A 22,629-nucleotide genomic window follows, 5' to 3' on the forward strand; every position below is an offset into this window, starting at 1 on the left:
CACCATTTCTTTTGTTTTGGGCGTCATCTGGGATCGCTAGGGAAGCTGGTCTCCCTTCTAAGGAAGTTGCTTCTGTCACCCCAAGGCCCTCCAGGTGGAGGAGCTGAGCCAGGGGGGTCCCCGCAGCCCCTGGAGAGTCCCCAAGACAGGGCAGGGAGGCCATCTGCTCTGGGAGGCTGGCTTCCCCTCTGTGCACGTGGCGATCCCTGTGCTGAGGGTGTGCATCTCTGCACTTGGAGGGCTGGTGGAGACAGCAGTGACCGTGTATGGGAGAGAGAAGGCTTCTCCCAGGATGGACTCAGCTCAGTGAATGCTGACCTCATCAGACGGGGGACTAGAACAAGTGGGCTGGCAGGGGCGGCCTTTCTTGGCCTTGGTTTTAGCATAACCAGGGCCGACCTCTCCTGTGTGGAACCTGAGAGAGGCCCCAGGACCCTGGAGGTGTTAGGTTTTCCTGTTAGAGCTGCTCACTTGGCAGAGCCGTTGGAGGGGACCCAATGGCTGTCTTAGGAGTTGGCACATGTTCTTTAGAAAACTAGCATCTACGCTCTGTGTTTTCTAGGACTTGCCTAATGCAGGGACGCGAAGCAGAATGGAGGCGAGGACCGCGTCCCTCTGGGGAGCAGGGCGAGGCCCATGGCGGCTGTGTGGCGGTGGCCTCGGGGCCGGGGAGCGTGGGTAGGACGAGGGAGACCCAGGGCGGAGCGCCCCTCTACTCGGAGCTTCACCTTCTCAGGGGCTCCAATTTCGCAGGGTCTGCGATGTGGTCTAATCAGGAGGGAGGTATATACCCACCCAAAGTGAAAGCCAAAAGTTTTAAATCCCTGGTATTCCTGAGGATCAGGCCACAGCCAGGAGATTCCTGAGGGGCAGAGTATTAGGGGCTGAAGCTTGGGGCCCTGTCCCAGAGGGGGTCCTCTCCTGGGGAAGGCCCCAGGGCAGCACAGGATCCTGGTGCAGCGAGTGCTGGTGTGGCCGACTCCCTCCTCCCCGTCGCCCCTTGCTCCGGGCATCAACCCCACCAGGCCACCAGGCCCACGCCCAGCTCCCAGCTGCCTCTCCTCAGTCCTCCACCCTCAGGCCCCGCAGAAAGGAACCAGGCCCTCGGGGCACTCCTTTCCCAGGGAAAGGTTTGGGGACGGGCAGGTCAAAGGTCTGCATCCTCTGGGGCCAGAGGTAACCCTAACTGCCCACCCTGATGCATTTCCAGGAGGTAAGGCGGACTGTTCAGCATGAGGGGGCACCGAATGCCAGGTCCACAGGGGTCAAGGTGTGCAGCCTTTCAACTAGCTTCAGGAGTTGGGAGGGAGCAGAGGCCAACTCTCTCACCTTCTTGTGGTCCCTGAGAGCCTCATGTCTCATGTGGTCCGTGAGAGCCTCATGCCTGGTGAGCGGCTTTGGTTCCTGTCCCAGGCAGGGTAGGTCCCCGCCCAGAAACTCTGGCTGTGAGCACGCAGAAGTGCAGGGCAGGGCCAAGGGTGCCCAGGTGCGGGAACCGCAGGAGCCACGGTCTCGGGCACTTGCTGGGCCTGATGGTGGGCACGGGGGTAAGGAGTTCCTAGGTGAGCTGGTGCTGACTCCGCAGGCCTGGCAGACAGGACTTCGGCCCCTGTCCTTGTGGGGGCGGTTGGAGGACACGGCTGGACATTAGTGAAAATGCAACTGGAGCCTCCGGTGCAGGCAGCAGGTGAGGACCATTCCGCAGGTCTGTAAGGTGGGAGAGCAGAGGGGAAGAGGGTCAGGACCCCGCTGAGTGACGGCCGGGCAGTGCCCCTAGTGGGCTTCTCACGTGGAGCGCACACCTGGGGACCTTCAAAGGGCAGCTTCCTACTCAGGAGGTGGGAGGTGCTGAGATTCTGCCATCTGACAAGTTCCCACGGATGCTGGGGCCACGGGCAGGGGAGCACTCTGCAAACTGCTGTCCAAGAGTATTTATCGCACTCTAATGGGGACGACTCGCCCAGGTGCCTGGCTTTAGGGCAGACGACAGCTCTGTAGGCCTGGGTGGGGGCCGGGGCTCTGCTCTCCTAACCAAAGCACTCTCAGTCCTCGCTGCCGGTCTGGCCCAGAGCTTCTCCCGAGGCAGCTTTGCTGGTCTGGCCCAGAGCTTCTCCCGAGGCAGCTTTGCTGGTCTGGCCCAGAGCTTCTCTCGAGGCAGCCTTTCTCCCGGAATGCGTGTGCACCGAGCTGCTGCTGACTCCAGAGCAGAACCAATGGCCATGGCGGGTTTCGGCTGATGTACAGAAGCCGTGGGGCAAACTGAGGCTCTGGGAGGAGCACCCAGAGCCGTCACCAGCTCGTTCTATAAGTCAGCTTGGAATGTGGTACCAAACCAGGTGCAGGAGCCTTCCTGACAGCCCCTCTGTCACCCCTACTAGCTGAACCAAAGGGGAGAGCACCCTGCCCAGAGCAGGGCAGTGCTGGGAAGTCCGTTTTTCCTGGTCTCACTTTCCCGCCTCCCCTCTGCAGAGGCCTTTACCCCCCGCCTTCATTTGCCTTTTTTTTGACACAGAGAGGGACAGATAGGGACAGACAGAAAGGGAGGGAGATGAGAAGTATCAATCATTAGTTTTTTGTTGAGACACCTTAGTTGTTCATTGATTGCTTTCTCATATGTGCCTTGACCGGGGTTGGGGTAGGGGTGGCTACAGCAGAGTGAGTGACTCCTTGCTCAAGCCAGCGACCATGGGGTCATGTCTATGATCCCACACTCAAGTCAGCGACCCTGCGCTCAAGCTGGTGAGCCTGTGCTCAAGCTGGTGAGCCTGTGCTCAAGCTGGTGAGCCTGTGCGTCCTCTGAGTCCTAGTCCGACACTGCACCACCGCCTGGTCAAGCGCCTTCATTTACTCTTCATGTGCCTCCTTCTTCCTTCCTTCTCTTCCTCTCCTCCCTCTCACCCAAGGGTGTGCCAAGAACAAGATGAGGACGTGTTAGACCAAGGAGGCCCAGGACTGTGACATGCTCCTGACAATGACGCCGTTGGATTCAGACGCCCCAACTGCAGGAGAGGCACCGAGATGGTAGCCCAGGGCTGTCTGTGCACACGGGAGAAAGTACCTTTCCCCACACATAGGAACAATGCCCCATCTTCCCCAACCTTCCCAACAGCTGCTGCTGACCATTGGGAGGACAGGCTGATGAAGACGCCTATGGGTGGTAGGAACCCAGTTTCTCTTTGCCAGGCTAAGTCCTTCTTCTTCCCCTTCCTCCCTCCTCTCCATCCTAGCGTGGGAGGATGGTGGGGCCCTATGACCATAGCTTCAGCCTTCAGACTTGTGGTGAGAGCAGAGCTAATCCACCCCAGGTTCTCGGGCCACAAGCTGAAAGGAGCATAAGAAGTTATTTTGTCTCCCACTGGCGTTGAGCAAGCAGCTGTCGCAGCCACCCCCCCAGGTGTCAGGCAGCATGCCCCCTTGAGTGTCCCCCTCCCCCATGGTTTAATGACTTGTCGTATGGGTTATCTGTATCTTTCAGATCCTTGCTTAGGTGGAAGCCAGAGGGAGCAGGTGGCCCAGCACAGACTTGTGGTTACATCTCTTAAGCGCACAGCTCCTGCTGGGGCATGACCGGGAGAGCTTCGCTGCCCAGCACACACACTCTTGTATGAGATGTGTGTTCCCGGCATGCCTTCCAGGGACGGCACAGTGATGGTGGAAGTGTGCGGGCCAGAATCTCATCAATGCATGTACACACACACACCACCCTTACACATGCAGTGCAGAGGGGCAATGGACGCTTTCATCAGCGTGTGCACATGTACCCTCTTGTGTGCACACATACCATACTGACTCACACGGAACAGTAACGAACACGGACTATCAGATCCCTGAGTGAACAGCTGTATCTCCCTCCTGACAGGACATGCAGAAGTCAGCACAGACACTCAAGCGACCAGCAGCAGGGTGAGCGGAGAACACACACACACTGACTGCGGTAACAGGAGTTGGCAGGTGATGGGTGCAGACAGGCTGCCTGGGCCCAGCCCATATGCAAGGTGGTGCCCTTTTCTGATGCCTGCCTGGAGGTAGCACTTGGTACACATGGCTTTTCAATAAGGAAGCCGGCATGCTTTCAGCTATTTTTGAGGTTTCTGAGTCAGCACCTGGCTGTCAACAGGAACATCAAGGAAGGGCCAGAAGGTCCCAGGAACCCATTCCAAAATGATCGCTGGTTTCCTTTAATGCCCTGCAGATTCTAGTGTCACTGTCTTGTGAGCTCTCTGGGCTCTGCACCACGTTCCTGTCCTATAGTGTGGGAATATTGGGGTGGGAGTGGACTAACTTCTGTTTGGAGCTGTGTGGCCTTGGGTTACAGTTACATCCCTCTCTGAGCCTCAAGTCTCCCTCTATCAATAGGAAAATCTCTGACTTCAGGCTAGATTTCCTCCAGCTCCTGAGGACCAGGGAAATATTATGACACCTTCTTGGTCTTGTCCATCCTTAGCCTTGAGGGTCTTCTAAGTGCCAGGGTGGGTGTGTGTGGGGAAGGTGCCCCGTGCCTGCTCCGGCCAGAGGAGGCCTGTGCACCTGGGAACAGGCCTGGTGTGAGCCCTCCTGTAAGGCTGGCAGCTGACCTGGTCTTTGGGCAGCGTAGTTCCAGCACGGGCCAGCAGAGGGAGCTGTAACCCGAGGCTTGGCTGCTGCAGGGCTAGCCTCAGAGGAATGGAGGGGAGAAAATGGGCAAGGGCACAGGGTCCCTGATGGTGGCCGGCAGAAGCTCTCCCTGGGGGACACTATGAGAGATTCCACAGTGAGCTGGACCAGGAGTTTTCATGGTGGGGGTGTGAGTGGGGAGGAGGCATCTGGTGGCCTGCAGGGACCCCGCCAGACAGCCCGGCCCCCTCGACATCACTCCGACCGGTGCACTTGCGTCACCTTGACTGTTGGCTCAGGGCATTGCTACTCTCCCACTGCCCTGAGCTTCACTGCCCCTATTCAGTATCTGCAGGCTCTCCAGGCCAGAGAGGTCAGAAAGAAATGGACAGAGATACGAGGTAAAGAGAGGTTTCCAGAAACCTCAGTGGAGTCAGGAGCTGGAGTAGAGTGGCCCCTTCCCCAGCCCCCAGTGGCAACTCCTCTGAGGTTCAGTCTGTGGCGCAGGAGGCCTGCCTGGGGAAGAACAAGAAGGGCATGCTAATGCCCCCTGGGGCGTCCTCAGCCCGCTCCTGGGTGGAGGTGCAGGGGACAAGCAGGTCTGGCCAGGAAATGACCAGGGCCTTTTGGAGATTTAATGTGCCACATGGAAATGATAAAAATAATGACGGGGGCCCTGGCCGGTTGGCTCAGTGGTAGAGCGTCGGCCTGGCGTGCGGAAGTCCTGGGTTCGATTCCCGGCCAGGGCACACAGGAGAGGCACCCATCTGCTTCTCCACCCCTCCCCCTCTCCTTCCTCTCTGTCTCTCTCTTCCCCTCCCGCAGCCGAGGCTCCATTGGAGCAAAGATGGCCCGGGCGCTGGGGATGGCTCTGTGGCCTCTGCCTCAGGTGCTAGAGTGGCTCTGGTTGCAACAGAGCGACGCCCCGTATGGGCAGAGCATCGCCCCCTGGTGGGCATGCCGGGTGGATCCCGGTCCAGCGCATGTGGGAGTCTGTCTGACTGCCTCCCCGTTTCTAGCTTCAGAAAAATACAAATAATAATAATAATAATAATAATAACAACGACGATGGGAACCAGTCACTGCACACCTGCTATCTGCTTGGCAGCGAGCCCTGCGGCTTACTTTCATATTGCTGGTCCTCGCTGGTCATCAGTCTCGGAAGAGTCAGCCCTGCATCACAGGTGAGGAGCGAAGGCTCAGAGAAGAAGTAACCAGCTCTAGGTTGTCTGGTCTCCCTCCTGAGGGAAGGGCCCAGCAGGCTATGTTGTAGCTGGAATCTCGCAGCACTCAGATGATGCTGGCAACAGCAGTGACCCGGAAGGAACCCTGCACTGAGACCCCCCAGGCTGGCCGCCCCCACTCCCGCTTCTCTCTTATGGAGCCGTGGGGGGGGGGGTTGGAAAGCAATGGACCCAGGAGACCTGGGTGCCAGTTCGGGATGAGACCCTTGTTCAGTCGCCTCTCTGGGTCTCAACTTTCTGATCTGTAAAATGGGGAGGACACTGTGACTCTCCTGGCCTGTGTCACGGGTTGTGGGGATCTGATGGGAGAAAGTGTCTGAAGTCTACAGAGCTTCCACTTAAGGAGAGCTTCACGCGTGCCCAGGCTGCAGGTTCACACGCATGGCCTCGTTCTGACCTGGCCTGCACACGGCTAAGGAAATGGCCCGTATTTTGTGGAAGACATTGAGGAGCAGGGAAGTAACTGCTGAAGGTTGCACAGAAGCAGAGGCAGGATTGGAGCCAGGTCCTCTGACACGCAGCCTCTGCTCTTACCTCTGCCCTGGCTGGTGCCTGTAGTGCCGGGAGTGGGGAGGAGGGGCAGGACTGAGGCCGTCCCAGCACCCGCTAGGCCAGAGGTGAGGCGGGCACAGGGCCCTTGCTCACTGCATCTGCCCCGGCCCCTGGGGGCCCCTCCTGACTCCTTTCCTCTGGAGCCTTGACTAGAGTGACCCATGAGAGTAGAGCTAGCTTCCTGGACAGTGCTGGGAGAGGTACAGTGGTGAACCAGGCACAGGGCATGGCTCAGGCTCAGAGCACGGAGCTGGGTGTACACAGCGGAGCACATATCCACAGGTGTGCGCACAAGCACACACAGAGGAATGACTGCGTGTCATGCACACACCCATCCACACATTCACAAGCACACCTAAACACATAGATGTGCCTCCAACCCCCACCATGACGCATGCAGACACACCCATAACCCCACACATACCACGGCAGGCTGCACGCACACCCGCAAGGGTGCATGCACATACCTGAGCCCACCCTCACACTCCTCTCAGGTCTCTGTTCCTTACAAGTTCAAGTTGGCCCCCAGGCCCCAGGCATTTTGCTTCATGTTTCTGGGGAAGAGAATGACCATGTGACTCATCTTTGGCGGCAAAGGGGAGGAGAGAGGAGGGCAGGGCAGAGGGTGGGTGTGCCTAGGGTCCGTGGTTTGAGATCACAGCCCATGGGTGATCCTTCTAGAAGGTCCCCTCTCCTAATCCCCTACTCCACTCACCTGCAGGCAGGCCACCCCGATGCCCACTGCCCCCATGAGCAGTAGGTGGTTGGCCAGGAACTGTTCCAGTTTGGTGATGCAGCCTCCCTGTAAGATAACAACAGGTCACACACACCTTGACCCAGCAGTGGGGAGGGTTGGGGGAGGCGGCTGAGGCACAGAGAGACTCAAAGGTCCAGCCCGTCCGTTGTCCACAGGCTTCTCGGGCGACCCAGTTCCAGCGTGTCTCAGTAGCAGGTGCTTGTCCCTAGGACTTTGTGTGGACCTCTGACGGCCCAACATTGTTGATTTCTGGCCATAAATAAGTGGACTCCGCTCCCTCTGCCACCTGCCTGCCCTGAGCCGGCTTTCTGCGGTGTCGAGACTGGCCAGCTGGACCCGCTCCCTGCCCCAGCTGGGGTTGTGGCGCTCACCTCCACCTTGTAGATGTTGGAGGGGTGGGCCCTCCGGCCGCAGCGGGCCACCACCGTCTTGCAGCAGCTGTCGGGCACCCGGCGGCCCTCGGCCTCCAGAGACCGGACGTAGGCGCTGTGCTGCCAGTCGGCAGAGCTGTTGCTCCCGCAGCACTTGAACTGGAGAGGGAGGCAGAGGCCGGCGGTGAGGGGCACGCAGGCACCCCAGCAGGGCAGCAGGGTCTGGTGCTCAAACAGAAACCGGCCCCTCTTGTTCTAGGAGTCTCCCCTTCCTTTGTGTGGAGCAGGGGGCTGGCCTCATTTCGGGCAGAAATTGCCTGCAGTTATCTGTTTGCTGCTTTAATTATCCACCCAAGACCTTTAAGAAGATGATGCTGGTGCCCTGGGGGCAGGGAGGGTCTGCGAGAAGATGGGCAGGGAGATGCAGGCAGGTCCCTGAAAGTGTGGGCTGTGTACTCTGGGTACACAGGGCTGTCCAGCGAGGCAGAATCCCAGGGACAGGGGTCCGGCCTTGCCAGGGGTTCCCAGGCCCCCATTCAGGCCTAGAAACCTCAGAGCCCCCAGACTGCAGCGACACAAAGGTACCCCGAGGCCGTGGAGCCTGCCGCTCAGCACCAACCACCGGGGCCACTGTGAGTGCTGGTGTGGCCCTGTGTCTCCTGCACCCCCCGCAGGGCAGCGGGCCAGCCCAGTCTGAGGTGCCCAGCATGGTGGTTTCGAGGCACCTCTGGGCTGGGAGCTGCACTTAGTCTCCTTAACAAGTGTGTGCTAGACACCTATGAGGTGCGGGAAGTGCAGCCTGGCACTGGGCTCAAACATGAGTTTACTAAAGAGGATCATTTCCTGTCATCTACTGGGAGAGACAACAGGGGCTTGTGTGCGGCTCAGAGGGGCAGGCGGCTAACGGCTCTGCTCATGGGCCAGGCAAGGTCCAAGGAACCGGAGAGGGCCTGAGGAGCCAGGCAGAACAGAAGAGCCGCGGCCAGCGGGCAGCAGGGCACGTGCTAGGAGTCACATGGGACTGTGCACGCGTCACTGGACAGGTGGTTCAGCTTTTCTGGGCCTCAGGGTCATCACAAACTGAGACAACAGAGCGCCTCCACAGTGGGTGGCTGGGAGGACCGAAGGCGGAGGTTCACGGAGAGCACTCAGGAGAGTCCTGTGAGGCGCAGCAGTTAGGAAGAGACACCTGCTCTCTGTCATCGCCACAACTGCACGAATAAAGGCATATGGGTGGCATTCACATATGCGAGGTGAGGCTGGGAGCCACCGCCTTCTCGGGCTCAGCTTCCTCCTGCCTCAGATTCACACCCCTGGGGTTCTAACTGCTCCTGGCAGGGGAGAGGTCCATGCCCAGTGCTCTGGCGCCCGCCCGCGGAGGACTCTGGCGCCCGCCCGCGGAGGACTCTGGTGCCCGCCCGCGGAGGACTCTGGCCACAGCCCAGCACTGCCCCGGCCGTGCCTTCCGCGTGCTGTCCCCCACTCCCAGCTGCCTCTCCCCTCTCCTCCTGGGGAAACCCAGGCCCTCCTTCTTGGCCCCTCCAGTCAACTTCTCCAACTTCTTCCCTCCACTCTTTGAGGGTCCCCCAGCCTAGCACTGACGCCTTGTCACCTGTTGCCCCGAGGGAAGGGATTTGGGGACAGTTCTTCACGTGGGAGGTCCAACAAGTATGGACTGAGCTTCAGATGGGCGGACCAGCAGGGTGTGGGCCAAGCACATGGCGTGGGTGCACCCGTGTGTACACAGGTGACCTTGGCCATTACTTCAAAGGACAAGAGAGCCGTCGTGTGGAGCTGACTGGGAGCTGCAGCAGTCTCAGGGGGCTGGGGAGAGTGCTTCCCCAGTGGAATGAAGGTGCCCCTAGAGCTCAGAGCCCACCGCCCTCTATTCCCCTCCTTGCCTCTGCTTCCGCAGAAAGACCAAGGTCTCGGGCCAGGACTGCAGGTACAGGAAGGAGCAGAGACCACAGGGTGGGCGTGGGTGGCATGGAGAAAGGGTACCAGAGTGGGCAGGTGGAGCTGCCTCAAATTTCCAGACATGGAACCACCAGGGGCCTGGAGTCCAGCTGTCTAATAGAACTTTCTGTGAAGACAGAAATGCCCGTCTCCGTGCTGTCCATTTGGGTGGCCTCTGGCCAGGCACGGTTGTGGAGATGAGGCTAGTGTGACTGAGGAACTGAGTTTTATATTAAACTTAAACAGCCACATGTGACTAATGGCTACCATTTGGGACCACACAGGTGTGAGGTCTGTCTCCCCTCCCCTCCCTCCAGTGGGGCCGTAGCCTCATGGGAGGGCTCTGCTGAATCTCTTCTTGAAAAGGAGAGGCCACCTTGCTCCCCCCTCCTCCCCCGCCCGGTTCTGGACTAGGACGCGCACAGCTGAGAAGTTCCTGCAGAAGCTGAACTGAAACACCTCTGCCTGTCACAGGTCACCCTTAGGGGGCTGCAGCTGTCACCGCCCCTTCCCAGGGGAAAGAAGGCAGCCCCACCAACGGTGGGAGCCAGGACAGAGTCCTCCTGGGACAGCCGGAGGGGAAGGCCGCAGGGAGGGGTTTGGAGGAAACAGCAGGGGAAGCCACAGCAGTGAGCAGGGCACAGGCGGGAGGAAAGCTCAGGATGCAGTAAGCACGTCTCATGGTGGGTAGGGCTTCTACCTGTGTACACACGTTTCGTGCTTACACCCTATGAGCGACTGAAGCTGAAGGAAGGTTAAGTAGCTTGCCCAGGGCCACACGGACAGAAGGGACGGCATTAGGACCGAACCCATTTCAATGTGGCCTTCTAGCCCAAGGGAGAGGCTTACATCCTGCTGTAGACGGTCTACCGAGGCGGTGATCTCCGGGGCTCCAGGCTGCCCGTAGCTCTCAGACAAAGTCCTGGCCAAGTGCTGCTTCAGCTCATCGCTCAGCTGAGGGCGGAGAGGAAGGGCGGCATCAAGAGCCCCCCCCCCCCCCCACTGTACCAGATTCTTGAATGATACAATGTGGTGGTTTCCCAAACAGTGCAATGGGACCCTCAGTGCACAGAGCTATGGAGACCATGTTGCAAACGCTGGGGCCCTAACGGAAGGACAGACGTGTGCTGGGCAGAGCTGAAACACAGGCTGGGGATGGGGGGGGGGGAGTTCCCATGCACAGGTGTGCTTTTAAATAGCCACTGGTTTTCATTTTAACTATGACATGATAGTCAAAATACTTACAATCACTATCCTGTGGGTACCCACTGGTTCTACAGGCACGGACCTGACTTATAACAACCAGCATGGTTATCTTTCCTTACCAGCTCAACATCAGCCTGGTCGTGACCTTGAACCCCGGGTTCAGAGGGCACCTGGTGGGAGCGGATCTGCCTGGCCCCTTCGTCCCCGCCCACGCAGGCAGGTGAGGCCTGGTGCTGCCTTCCCAGTCTGGCCTGTAGCCCTGGCCGGAGCCTTTCCCCCTGCGGGCCCCACAGCAGGATCCACGCTCCACTTCTCAGAAGGGGAGAGGGACCACCCACCTCCGAGGGACGCCTCCCCGCCTTGGCTCCCATGTTGAAGACATCCGCATCAGCAGATAGAGGAAAGAGTTACTGGAACTGGGACAAGAAGCAGGCCCCAGATGTGCGGAGGAATGTTGGGACTGGGAGGTGGGCCAGCCCCGCCAGCTGGCTGCGCCCCGGCCCCCCCATCACTCTGCTCGCCCCCATCCTGCTGCCTCCAGGGGGCGTGAAAGGAAGAGCTTCCACTCACCCTCTCGTAGTACACGTGGGCCAGGACCCCTGCCACCAGCTCAACGAGGAAGATCACCAGCAACAGGCAGAAATACTAGGAGCAAGGAGAGAAGGTGATCGCCACTAGGATTGCGCCTGGGGAGGCACATGGCACTTCAGGACCGCTATGAAAAATGTCTTCCCAGTGCTACCTGTCCAAAACCCCCAACACCCGGACCATCTTCCTCTTTTCCCAGCAGCTCTGCTAGGAGTTCCCCACTCACCAGACTGCTGTCCGCTTGTTAATCCAACTATCTACCTGGTATGTATTAAATACCTACTCTGGCAGGTGTCGTAGCGAAGGTGTTACTGTCCTCAAAGGTATTGGTGCTAGGGGGACAGATCAATAAGCAATTATAATGTGTTTTAAATGCTACTACGGGGTGAGCCCTGGAAACTATCGGAGGCTCCTGGAGCCCAGCAGGGGCTTGGCACAGGCAGGGCTTAAGCAACACAGCGGAGAGAACATTTGAGGAAGAACTTTGACCCCAAGAGCAAGGCTTCCTTTCAAGTGAAGTGAATCGCGCTTGTCCCTCAGCCACTGTATTGAGCCCATTGTCTCCCAGCATCAGAGCTGGCCACCATCAAGGAAGCAGGGACTCCTTCCAGTCTCTCAATAATGGTGTGAGGCCTGTCGCCATCAATGGTAGAGATGGAGGCTCCTGTCTCTTCCCTTCCTGCCCCAGGCTCTGCGCTGCTGCTCGGGGAAAGGCCTCTGGCCTGCATGTCTGAGCTGTGTCCTCCCTCCCCCAGGCCAGGCCCTGCAGTGCCCTGCTTGGGCTGGGTGCGGAGGACAGGGGGGCCCAGCAGCCTCAGGCACCGTGCGCAGGCTCTGGATGAAGGCTCGGCTGTCTGCACAGGGCACCAGCTCCTGGGCACCCAGATGAGGTCTAGGAGCCGGGAAGGCAGAGCAGGTTTCCAGAGGGCACATTCCCTGGGCCCCATGGAAGGGGTTTGGACGAAGGGGGCTGCGTGTGCCTGAGTTCTTGGAAGGTACTGAATGTTATATCCACAGAAGCAGGAGGCTAACCACAGGTCTGTGGATGAATCCTCTCTGCTGAGGAGCCTCTGATACAGGGCCCGAAAACCCGAAGGCTGGTTGTGGTACATCAGCTGACTTGACTTTGAGTCCAGGCTCTGTCATTTGCTGGCTCTGGATGGGTGACCTCTGACACCTTGATGTGAATTAGAAAAATATGCTCAAATGAGAAAAATGTGGCTCAGTGAACTGGGCGAGCTGGGGTTCAGCCTTCCCTGGTTCCTGTACGAGATGCAGCCTGCAGGGCCATACACGGGCCCCGCCTGTGGGACTGAACTAGTAGAGGGCAAACCCTGCCCCGCCCACCCGCAGGGGACCCAGCTGAGGGGAACTACGCTTCCTGGCAATCTGAGCTGCTCCCTGCTCCCAGAACTCACGGGTGACAGCATGAGGTGGGCCAAACTTGTCAGCCAGCGGTTGGCACAGTCACCCAGGCCAGGTTGTCACCCTCTCGGGAGCTTTCCAGCCCGCTGGACAGAGCGTGACTGCACTGACACACACACAGGAGGGTGTCCGTCCCGAACATGCAGCCCAGGGCCTTGGGGATGTGTCTGGCCCGCAGCTCCTCTAGGACATGGCTGCACTTTCCTGTTGGCTCCAGATTCCCCCCAGCCCCCTGCCCTGCCTGAGCACCCTGAGGCCAGCTCTCATCTGCCACAGGGAGTCGCAGGTGGTGTCCACCAGCTGCTCCCAGGCTCCCTGAGGGCCCTGTGGGAGTGGGAGTGGGAGGAAGAGATGACAGGGCACCTGTAACTGCACGGAGGACGCAGGTTGCTGCCAGCTGCAGGGGCGGCAGAGGCTTCTCTCTCTCGCTCACTGCCGTTGGGTGCGAGTGACACACGGATGGTGGCCCCGAGGACGTGGCAGTGTTGTGCCGCTCTCCGGGAAGTCACTGCCATGGCTGCTACTGGAGCCTGGCCGGCGAGGCAGGCGATGGGAAAGCAGAGCCACCGAACCACAATGGGTTTAACGGCGGGTTTAGTCCAGGCCGGCTCCTTAGAAAGGTTCCTGGGCATCTGCAGCCCGACGGAGCGGGCAGGAGGGGGACGAGCCCCACTGCTGCCTGGAGCCCCAGCTGTAAAGATGCCCTGGGGGTAAGCCACGGCCAGGATGGGGACTTGGGGGGACCAAGTGTGGGGTGCTCAGCAGCTTCAGCAGCGAGAGGGCTGCAGGTGTGTGACTCACCTGGGCGGGGGAGGCCCTGAATCACAGCTCCTGTGTGACAGCCCCTGAGAAGCAGGCTGTGCTTTCTGGAATCCTGCACCAAGGCTCCTGGCATCCTACCTCCGAGGCAGAGCCGGCGCGGTGGGGTCTCCGCCATGTGCGTCTGTGAGCTCTGACAAACGCCTCACTGCGCCAAGCCTTCCCTGACTCCCTCGGTCCAGCTGACCCATCTCAGATTCCTAGGGCGCCTTCCAGCCTCCAGGCCTTTGCCCTCACTGTTGCTCGGCCTAACTTCCAGTGCCCACCTGTCCCTCATACCCAGCTCAGTCAGGGCCTGTGTGTGCCATCTCGGGTCGGCAGTGGTTGGCACCCCCAGCCCCAGCGCCTCCTGCACTTCTCTGCCTCCACGTCCCAGCACAAGGACTTTCTGCTTCGCCCCTCCCCTTGACTAGACGTGGACCTGCCTCTGTGTCCTTCACCTGCCTGCCATGCTGCTCCGCGCGTGACAGTTCCCTGCAGGCCTTGGCTGGATGACTGACATAATTTTAGTTACTGCTCTGTAGAGGTTGCTACTGCTTCAAGTGTCACCCCACAGTCTCCTCAGAATGACCATGAAGTTCCGGGAAACAGGGCTCCCTGGTACAGCGCTGAGCCTGCCCGCATGCTTGGTGAACATGCCTGCTTTCAGATGCGTGCGTGCCTGTGCACAGAGCATGCCCGTGACACCTGGCACCTGCCAGAGCATACCATATCTTTTCCTAATCTGCAGGTAGCACAGAATTGTTCCTTTACACCAGTGGTTCTCAATCGGGCACAATTTTTTCCCCCAGGGGACATTTGGCATGGTCTGGAGACTTTCTTTGTTGTCACAGCTGGGAGGAATCCCACTGGCATCCAGTGGGTGGAGGCCAGGAACGCTGCTACAACCTCCAGTGCACAGGAAGGGCCGGCGGCTCAGGGTCTAAGGCTGATGCTGGGACTTGACTTGTATCTGTGTCCCTATGCACTATGGGCGGCACACAACAGGCCTCAGGAAGGCATTCCAGGTCCTGAGAAGCCAGCACTCAGCACAGAAGCACGTGAGGGATTTTACTTTGTAGCTGCCTCGAGCAAGGGTCAGTGAAGCAGAGAGAAGCCACCAGTCCAGGTATACCCCGGGAGCTCTGGGTGCTTGCCTGGGGACAACGTGTTGTCTGAAGCAGCTGTAGGTCCCTCCCACTGTCCCTAATGAGATGGGCAGTGAGGGGTGAGCTGCCATAAAATGTGTATAATAGATTGATCAGGAAGCAGGAAGCAGGTTCTGGAGTCCCTTTTGCCTTTAAGTGTGGTGTTGACTTTGAATTATTAAATAGAGGTCAGTAAAAAGTTCTCAGATACCTTGTGTAATAATTCAAGGAGTCAGTATTTACCAGGCCCCACTCTGGCTTTTGTTCCTGGCCTGGCCCCAGTCCTTCCCGAGGTGGCCACCTGAGTCTTGGTCTGACAGAAAGCAGAGTGAGAATAACAAAGAAAGCTCCTGTACGTTCTGCACCCAGAGCCCTCAGTCAGAACGATGCCATTTAAAAATATGCCGAACTGAAACCCAGACACAGACAACCTGTTTGGTAAGCACAGAACGGGGCCCAAACAGTCATCTTCCCCCGCGCACCATTTACCTCCAAATTTCCCCTTTAATTCTTTAATGGAACAGTGTGAACTAGAAGTTGGGTGTTTTCTGTAATTATATATAGCTCCAAACGAAGCTGGAACAGCACAGTACTCTCTGAACCAAAACAATACTTTCCTTAATGAGAGGCGCAGCAGGAAGTCTGCAGAGATGTTTCTCACTGTTGACATTATGGTGACTAACTAGAAACTGAGTCTTCCACACTGCATGGGACAAGCTAAGCTTAGCTAAGCTAAGGGATGGTTTCTGGGGCAGAGTCACTGGTGCTATGAGACAGGGCAGTCTGGCACCCACTGGTGCCATCACCAGGGTTAGTTTTAAGTGCTTGAAACAACTGGAGTTTTGGAATTTCTCCATTGGGCCGAATCTGCCACAAAGAAGGGAGCTTCATGGAAGCTTCCGTCCTGTCTCTGCTGCTCCTCTCCCGTCGCCTCCACTCCGCATGCTGGAGATGGCAACTGTGCCAGAGTCAGAAAATCGATGCAGGGTGTCCAGGTGGGTGGGCAGAGCAGCAGAGGCACCAGTGTAGTCACAGGGCCACATGGCAACAGTAAGAGGAGCAGAGGCTGCCAAGGTCAGTTGCAGGGAGGAGAGCTCAGCCCGAGGCTCTCCGCCCAGCTGAGTGTGAGAGGGTTACAGCGCAGGCAGGGGAGGGCCAGGGAGCTCAGAACAACCAAGGCCAAACAGGGAAAGATGGAGCCAGCTGTTTAAGTGGCAATGACCTCAGGGCGCATTATTTTCTGGCAATTAACCACCGGCTGGAGGCACTCAGGAATCAGAGGTGCAGCTGCCTGGCCTGTTTGTGCAGAAAAGAGAGAATGTGGATTTAGGAGCCTCAAGCCATTCTTGCAACAAGATGTCACTGTTGGAAGGATGAAGGTGACCTCTACGTCTCCTGGCCCCAGCCCAGGGCTCCCAGCCCGAGCCATCCAGACACAGCCATGCTGGGTGCCGGGACTCAGCCACTCCACATGGGGCTGTCCTACAGGAGGACCCTATGCTGTGTTCTGGCTGATGTCTGATGCTAACAAGGGGCCGGGATCAGAGGAGAGGACCAGGGATGGGGGGAGGGAAACTGGTTGACCAAAGTTAGAAGAGGTCAGGGGAGGAGTAAACCAGGCCATGGGGAGGCAGGAGATATTCAAAAGACGTCAAGAGGCCCTGGCTGGGTAGTTCAGGTGATTGGAGCATCAGCTCAATATGCCAAGGTGGCAGGTTCAGTCCCCAGTCAGGGCACATACAAGAATCAACCAATGAATGCATAAGTAAGTGGAACAACAAATCAATGTGTCTCTCTCTCTCTCTCTCTCTCTCTCTCTCTCTCTCCCTTCTCCCTCTCAACCTTCCTCTCTCTCTCTAAAATCAATCAATCAAATAAATTTTTACAAAGACATCAAGAAAATGCAGCCAAGGCCATCCAAAAACCCAACCAGCAGGTTGGGGCTGCAAAGATTACACTGAGGGGGTTTACAGGGGAGAACACTTTCAGAACTACAAGCCAGAGACAGGTGTCCACCGGATGTCAAGCTGGGACTGCCAAGAGTCCAGATTGAATAGGCTGAGACAGCAAGCTCCAGAGTGGACAGCAGGGCCTGGCCAGCTGGCTGATGGCTGACCAGACTCCACTGGGGACACAGCCCCAGGGAACTCGGAGGATGCTGCTGCCCAGTGGATCTGGGTGTGGGGGAAGTGACCAACGGCCATCTCCTACGAGACCCCTGGAAGGGCCTGGACCAGAGGTTCCTGCTGGCTGGCTTCGCACAGGCTGTGGAGAGACATGGTGCAGCCTGCAGGCACCTGTCCACATACCTGGAACGGGAGGGATGTGCATGGGCCAGGCTACAACAGAGGACGGTGGCAGCGACCCCAGGTGGGAGTGGTGGTGGGAACAGAATTAGCTACAGGGAAAAGGGAAAGCTGAGCAGGAGAAATTCCTAATCTCATTTAGAGCTTAGGGAACGTTCTAGGGCTCAGAAAGGTAAGAGCTGTGACCAAATTCAAATAAAAATTTAATCCCCACACATCCCTTTGTCTTTTAATGCCGGCATCTTGTCTTCCTCTCTATACTCTGTCATGGAGACAATGACTACTCGGAGTAGCAAACCTGTCATTCAGTCCTCACATGGGGCACCCCTTGTTGCAACAACAAAAACTACTCAAAGACAGAGGAAATGCACCGCGGGGCAGAGGGGAGACACAGTCCTGGTCAGCAGACTGAAGGACTGATGCCCCATCCGCAGCCTTACTCAGATAGTAGGCAGTACAAACACTGTAACTCAAGGAAGCAGAAAGAAGTTCTCAGGGGGTGAAATAAAAGACGAGACACACGCTGACCCCTAATCTCTGTTCTGAGAGCCTTAACATTTTCTGTTGCTGAATCTTATCCTGCTGTTTTGCTGTTTCCAGCACGCACTGTTATCAGCACGGGGTCAGAGAGGCCCCTGGACTCCATCTGCTCAGGGCTCTCACCCTAGGGTGCCTCGCAGTCCCTAATTGTTATCCTAACTTTGCATGTCTTCACAGCATGTTCCCACAACACTGCAAACCAAGAACCAGCTCTTAGTCCCGTTTGTGTCTCCTCCCCTTCTCACTCTGGCTTGTGCCCAGCAGAGCAGGAAATTCTGGAACTGTGTTGGAAATGCTTGTGGAGGATGATGAATTAGGCAGCCTCATCAATGTAACACAGTGCGTGAGTTGCTGAAAATTGGAGAGGAGGAGGTGGTGGAAATTAATTGGCTGTAAGAATTGCTGCTATAGAAATTTTGCTGCTACAGGTGGGCAGTGATCAGGTACATCCTCTGAGAAAGGTGGATCTTGAAGTCAGAATGATAGTGGTTAGAGAAAAGGCACCCTGGCTTGGGAGTCCAGGCCCAGCTTTCCTCTGTGAAGATGCTGTCTGACCCTGGGTGAACCATTCACCCTCTCTGGGCCTTCTGCGTGAACTGTGAGGCTTAGATGGGAAGAATGTCTTGGTGCTGCTGCTCCATCTGTCTGTGCAGTGTCAGGACCAAGCCTCCTCTCTTCTGGCCTCCTCTCCTCCCAACAGGGACATCTAGAGGAGCAGCCCACTTCCTACCCTTTCCTTACTCACTGCAGGGCCTCCTTGCCTCCTCAGGGACAGCCTGGCCTCAGGATGCCGTGTTCTCTGCTCTCCACCACACAATGAGTTTAGTGAGGCAGGTCTTAGTGAGGGAGGTACGCAGCTTAGTCCTTATGTCAACCAGAGCTGAAGAGTTGCCAAGGCTTCTGCTGCACAGACAAAGCCCCACACTCCAATAAGTTGCATTAGTAATATTGATGGCCTTTGACCGCCATCTCTCTGCCTCCTGGGTTTCATTGTTCCATGGATTCTGAGCTCCCCTAAAACAGTCCAATGTATGGCTTTATGGGTAAGGCCCTGAACGTCAGAGGGAAGCACAGCTTCCCAGAGCCAGAGCCAGGCCATGGCACGAGAGGAACACGTCCCGACAGCTGTCCAGCCACCACTCCTGTCGTGGTCCCACAGGTGCGGGGACGTGCAGCTCTGAGGGCTGCAGCCAGTGCCACCAGATGGGAATTGTTGGTTAAATAAGTTTTTAAATATGATATATGTTTTCTCACTTATAATTTGCATTGGGTGTAGGGGACAGGCTGTAAGCAGGCAGGGTGGTTATAGCCTAAGGCTTAGTTGTTAAGCTTTTCCCCACACCCTTGACTGATTGCATGATGTGAGGTGGTGCACTCTCATGAGGAATCCCATCATGCCTCAGATAAGTGATTTTGTATCAGAGACTTCCCTATTTTGTATATTGAATTAAAGGTTTTGATTTCTACACTATAAAGTGGGGCAGACCGGGAGCTTGCTCTCTCTCAGTTCCTGAGATTAGCATTAGAATAGAGAGCAGAGAAAGGCCACGTGGAGGAGAGGAGAGGTAGCCAAGATGGCAGAATGGTGAAGGAGAAGCCAGTTTGTGCAGTTTGTGCAGAGAGAAGGAGATGGGGAACAGAATAGGTGAATAAGGCTAGTGAGCTAGAAACCTTTGATTCTAGGAAACTCAGATAAGTCAGTAGCTCTGTGAGCCCTGAATGAGCAGGTTTTGGAGCCCAGTGTGTGTTTTTATTGTCCGCCAGGTGCAAGCTAGGATTAAAGCTAATGGCCCACTGGTTCTTGGCTCTGTTTCATTACCGTCTGTCCAAATCCAATGGGAACCTGCATGGGCCAGGCGGCTGTGATGGTGGCCGTGTATACTGGCTTTACAGGAATAAGGTGCAGATCAGATGGGAAGGAAGGTGGGTTCTGCCTTCTCCTCCACCCATGGCTCCTGGCAGTGAATGCAGCCAACTCTGGCCCTTTGGTGACAAGCACCAAGCGAAGCAGGGCACACAGTGATTCTTTAAATGACTGACTTGCCTCCATAAGCCCTTTTCTCCCATCAGCCCCATGAGAGGGGAGCAGGAACTCCGACTGCTATCAACAACCTCCACATGACCTATGTGGGGTCTCGGGAGGAGCTCTTCCTCCAGATCATTGCCTCACTGCCAGCCCACTGCCAGGCCATCGTTGTGGGTGGGGGGTGTTTGCGCAATGAAGTTCATTTTAACATCATCAGGAGTGAAATGTCACTAGGAAGGTGTTAAGCCAGTAGCCACGGCCACCATCACAGCCGTCTGACCCATGCAGGTTCATATTAGATTCAGACAGAGGGTAATGAAACAACGGAGCCAAGAACTGGTGGCCATCAGCTTTAATCCTAGCTTGCACCCAGAGGGCAAGAAATACACACAGTGGGAAAACACTTCCCTTTCCATTCAGGGCTCACAAAGCCACTGACTTATCCAAGTTTCCTGGAATCAAAGGTTTCTAGCTCACCATCCTTATTCACCTCTGTTCCCCATCTCCTTCTCTCTGCACAAACTCTGTACAAACTGGCTTCTCCTTCAGCATTCTGCCATCTTGGCTCCTTCTCCTCTTCTCCACGTGGCCTTTCTCTGCTCTCCTTTCTCTGATCTCTCCTCTAATGCTAATCTCAGGAACTGAGAGAGAGCAAGCTCCTGGTCTGCCCCACTTTATAGTATAGAAATCAAAACCCTTAATCCAATATACAAACAAGGAAGCCTCTGATACAAAGTCACTTATCTGAGGCATAATGGGATTCCTCATGAGAGTGCACTACCCATATCATGCAACAGTCAAGGGTGTGGGGAAAAGCTTAGTCTTAGAACTAAGCCTTAGGCTATAACCACCCTGCCTGCTTACAGCCTGTCCCCCACACCCAATGCAAACTACAAGCGAGCAAACATATATATCATATTTAAAAACTTATTTGACCAACAGAAGGAAAAACAACTGCAAGGACCCATGGGCTTCCCAATAATTGAAAGACTATCTGCTGTTTAGATCATCTATTCTGAGGCTCCCCTCTCTCAAGAGGCTCGTTATCAGGGTAGTAATCATTGTGACTCACTAGGTGACAGGGATTGTAGCTTGTCTTTCCCCAGTTATGTGGTTAAATCCAGAACCTGCCAAGGAAAGGAAGCTGAATGGTGAAAGGCAGTGTGTAATCTCCACATAAACTCTTGGACTGGGATGGGAACAGATGCTGCTTTTCCACCTCCTGCCTTCCTGCAACACAGACACAGACAGACACACACACACACTGTCCCTCCCGGTTCAGCCCTGCTCTGAGATTTGTTCAGGGCCCCATTTGGGAATGGGGAGACAGAGAGCTCCCTATGAGTGATATCCACCCACACATAATTGAGTTGAAATTTCTCCAAATATGGAGTCATGAAGAAGGCAAGTCCCTTTCCTGTGTTGGAGGCACCCAAAAGGAGGGACATTAGGCCAGCCTGGGGCAGCAGAAAAGGCCCTGAAGCAAGCTTTGGGTGTTGCCCAGGCTCTACCAGCTTCTGGCCAAGTGACCTTAGGTAAGTCTCTTTCTCTATGGCTAAGGAGCTGTAGGGACCCTGGGAGTAATGGCCCTATGAATAAATCCATTTGTTTAGGTTTCTTCTCAAAGGAGCTTGATGGTGATGTAAATGCAATTATAGCTACGTCTATGATTTCTATATATTGTGATAACTTGTTTCCTAAGACCTAAAGTACTTTCTCATTAGCCTCACACCTTATCCCATATAAAGATGGGAATATCAAGGTGGCCAGGAATGGCCGAGTGACTTCCCTGAGGTTCGAGAGCTCATTGGGCAAGCTAAGCTCCAATCTGCTCCTTAGCCCTAGACCTTGAGTCTAGACTTTATTGCCCTGGTTAACCAAATCTGGATGTATTTGATGGAAGTGTTGCATTTCTCATTTTCAGAAATTGGTTTTAGAACTTCTTACTTTTTAATCCATCCCATAAAAATAAAAGAGCTCCTAATTAAGACCCAGTTTAGCCTAGATCATCCGTCATAATCTTTATTTGGCTCAAGATATAAAAGTTTTCAGAGCCCATATTCAAAACTCTAAAAATATCCCTTTCTTTTGATCAGGTGGCATCTGTCCTGGTCATTAGCCTGAGGCGTAGATGGCCTGAACTATCCGGCTCTCTCCTGCAGCCTTCACTAAGAAAGAAGGGCTGGCTGAATAATTTAAATCCTGTTCCCCTTTCCACCGCGAGTGATCATCATTTAAGCACCAGCCAGGACATGCTATTCCTGTCCCTGATGAACACTTCCTTCTCGGTAAAGTGACTTTGAGGGGCTGCAGATGCACCAGGAGGAAGGGCCCGGCGGGACTGACTTGTGCTGGTGTGGGCTCTCTGGGTGGTTTGTAGGAATCTTTGATGCCAGGCCTGCTCCACAGCCCAGTCCAAGCAGGATGCACCTCATACAGATGCCTGGTCTTTCATCTTTCCCTCTCCTCTGGCGGGACCACTTTGAATAGAGCTTATAGAGCTAGGCTCACTGCATTTCTCCTCATGAGTTTCCTCCAGCTTTTAACTGATTGAAGATTTCAAAAGGAAGTTGAGATACACATTGAAAAAAATACAATGCGACCAAGAAGGAACTTCCAGGAAGCATAGAACACTTTTAAGCTGCCTTATCCACACCACTTGCCTCTAAAGAGGAGTCTGGGTTTTAAAAGTCTTACAGCCATCTCCAAACTTTTTACACTGGGGGCCAGTTCACTGTCCCTCAGACCGTTGGAGGGCCGCCACATACAATGCTCCTCTCACTGACCACCAATGAAAGAGGTGCCCCCTCCGGAAGTGCGGCGAGGGCCGGATAAGTGGCCTCAGGAGGCCTGTTGGGCAGATAAAATATATTATGCTCACTATGTTAAAGATGGCGCTGCCCACATGGAAGTTGTCGCCCAGGTGATATTAATGTGTGTTGGGGGCGGGCTGTGGGCAGGCAGGATCCTTGTAGCCTAGGGCTTGGTTTTAGGACTAAGCCTTTCCCACCCTTTTTGATGTGGGGTGGTACAATCCTGTCATGTCCCAGATAAGTGACTTTGTATGATATTAGACACTTCCCTATTTTGTATATTGGATTAAAGGTTTTGATTTCTAC

General features: G+C 55.8%; 1 protein-coding gene across 2 annotated transcripts in view; it reads right to left on the reverse strand.

Annotated features, from left to right (window-relative positions):
• Positions 1-1,364: 1,364 nt before the first annotated feature.
• The window catches only part of TSPAN11 (tetraspanin 11), a 78,445-nt gene continuing 57,180 nt past the window's right edge, over positions 1,365-22,629 (reverse strand). For both annotated transcript variants that reach the window (XM_066368599.1, XM_066368598.1), the window contains 5 exons: positions 11,250-11,324; positions 10,323-10,427; positions 7,518-7,676; positions 7,105-7,191; positions 1,365-1,707 (listed from right to left, as the gene is read on the reverse strand). In XM_066368599.1, coding sequence (XP_066224696.1) covers positions 1,648-1,707; positions 7,105-7,191; positions 7,518-7,676; positions 10,323-10,427; positions 11,250-11,324 — 486 coding nt within the window. In that variant the 3' untranslated portion in view covers positions 1,365-1,647. The remainder of the gene's footprint in view (positions 1,708-7,104; positions 7,192-7,517; positions 7,677-10,322; positions 10,428-11,249; positions 11,325-22,629) is intronic.

The sequence above is a fragment of the Saccopteryx leptura genome, chromosome 2 (assembly GCF_036850995.1).
Source record: "Saccopteryx leptura isolate mSacLep1 chromosome 2, mSacLep1_pri_phased_curated, whole genome shotgun sequence".
NCBI lineage: Eukaryota > Metazoa > Chordata > Mammalia > Chiroptera > Emballonuridae > Saccopteryx > Saccopteryx leptura.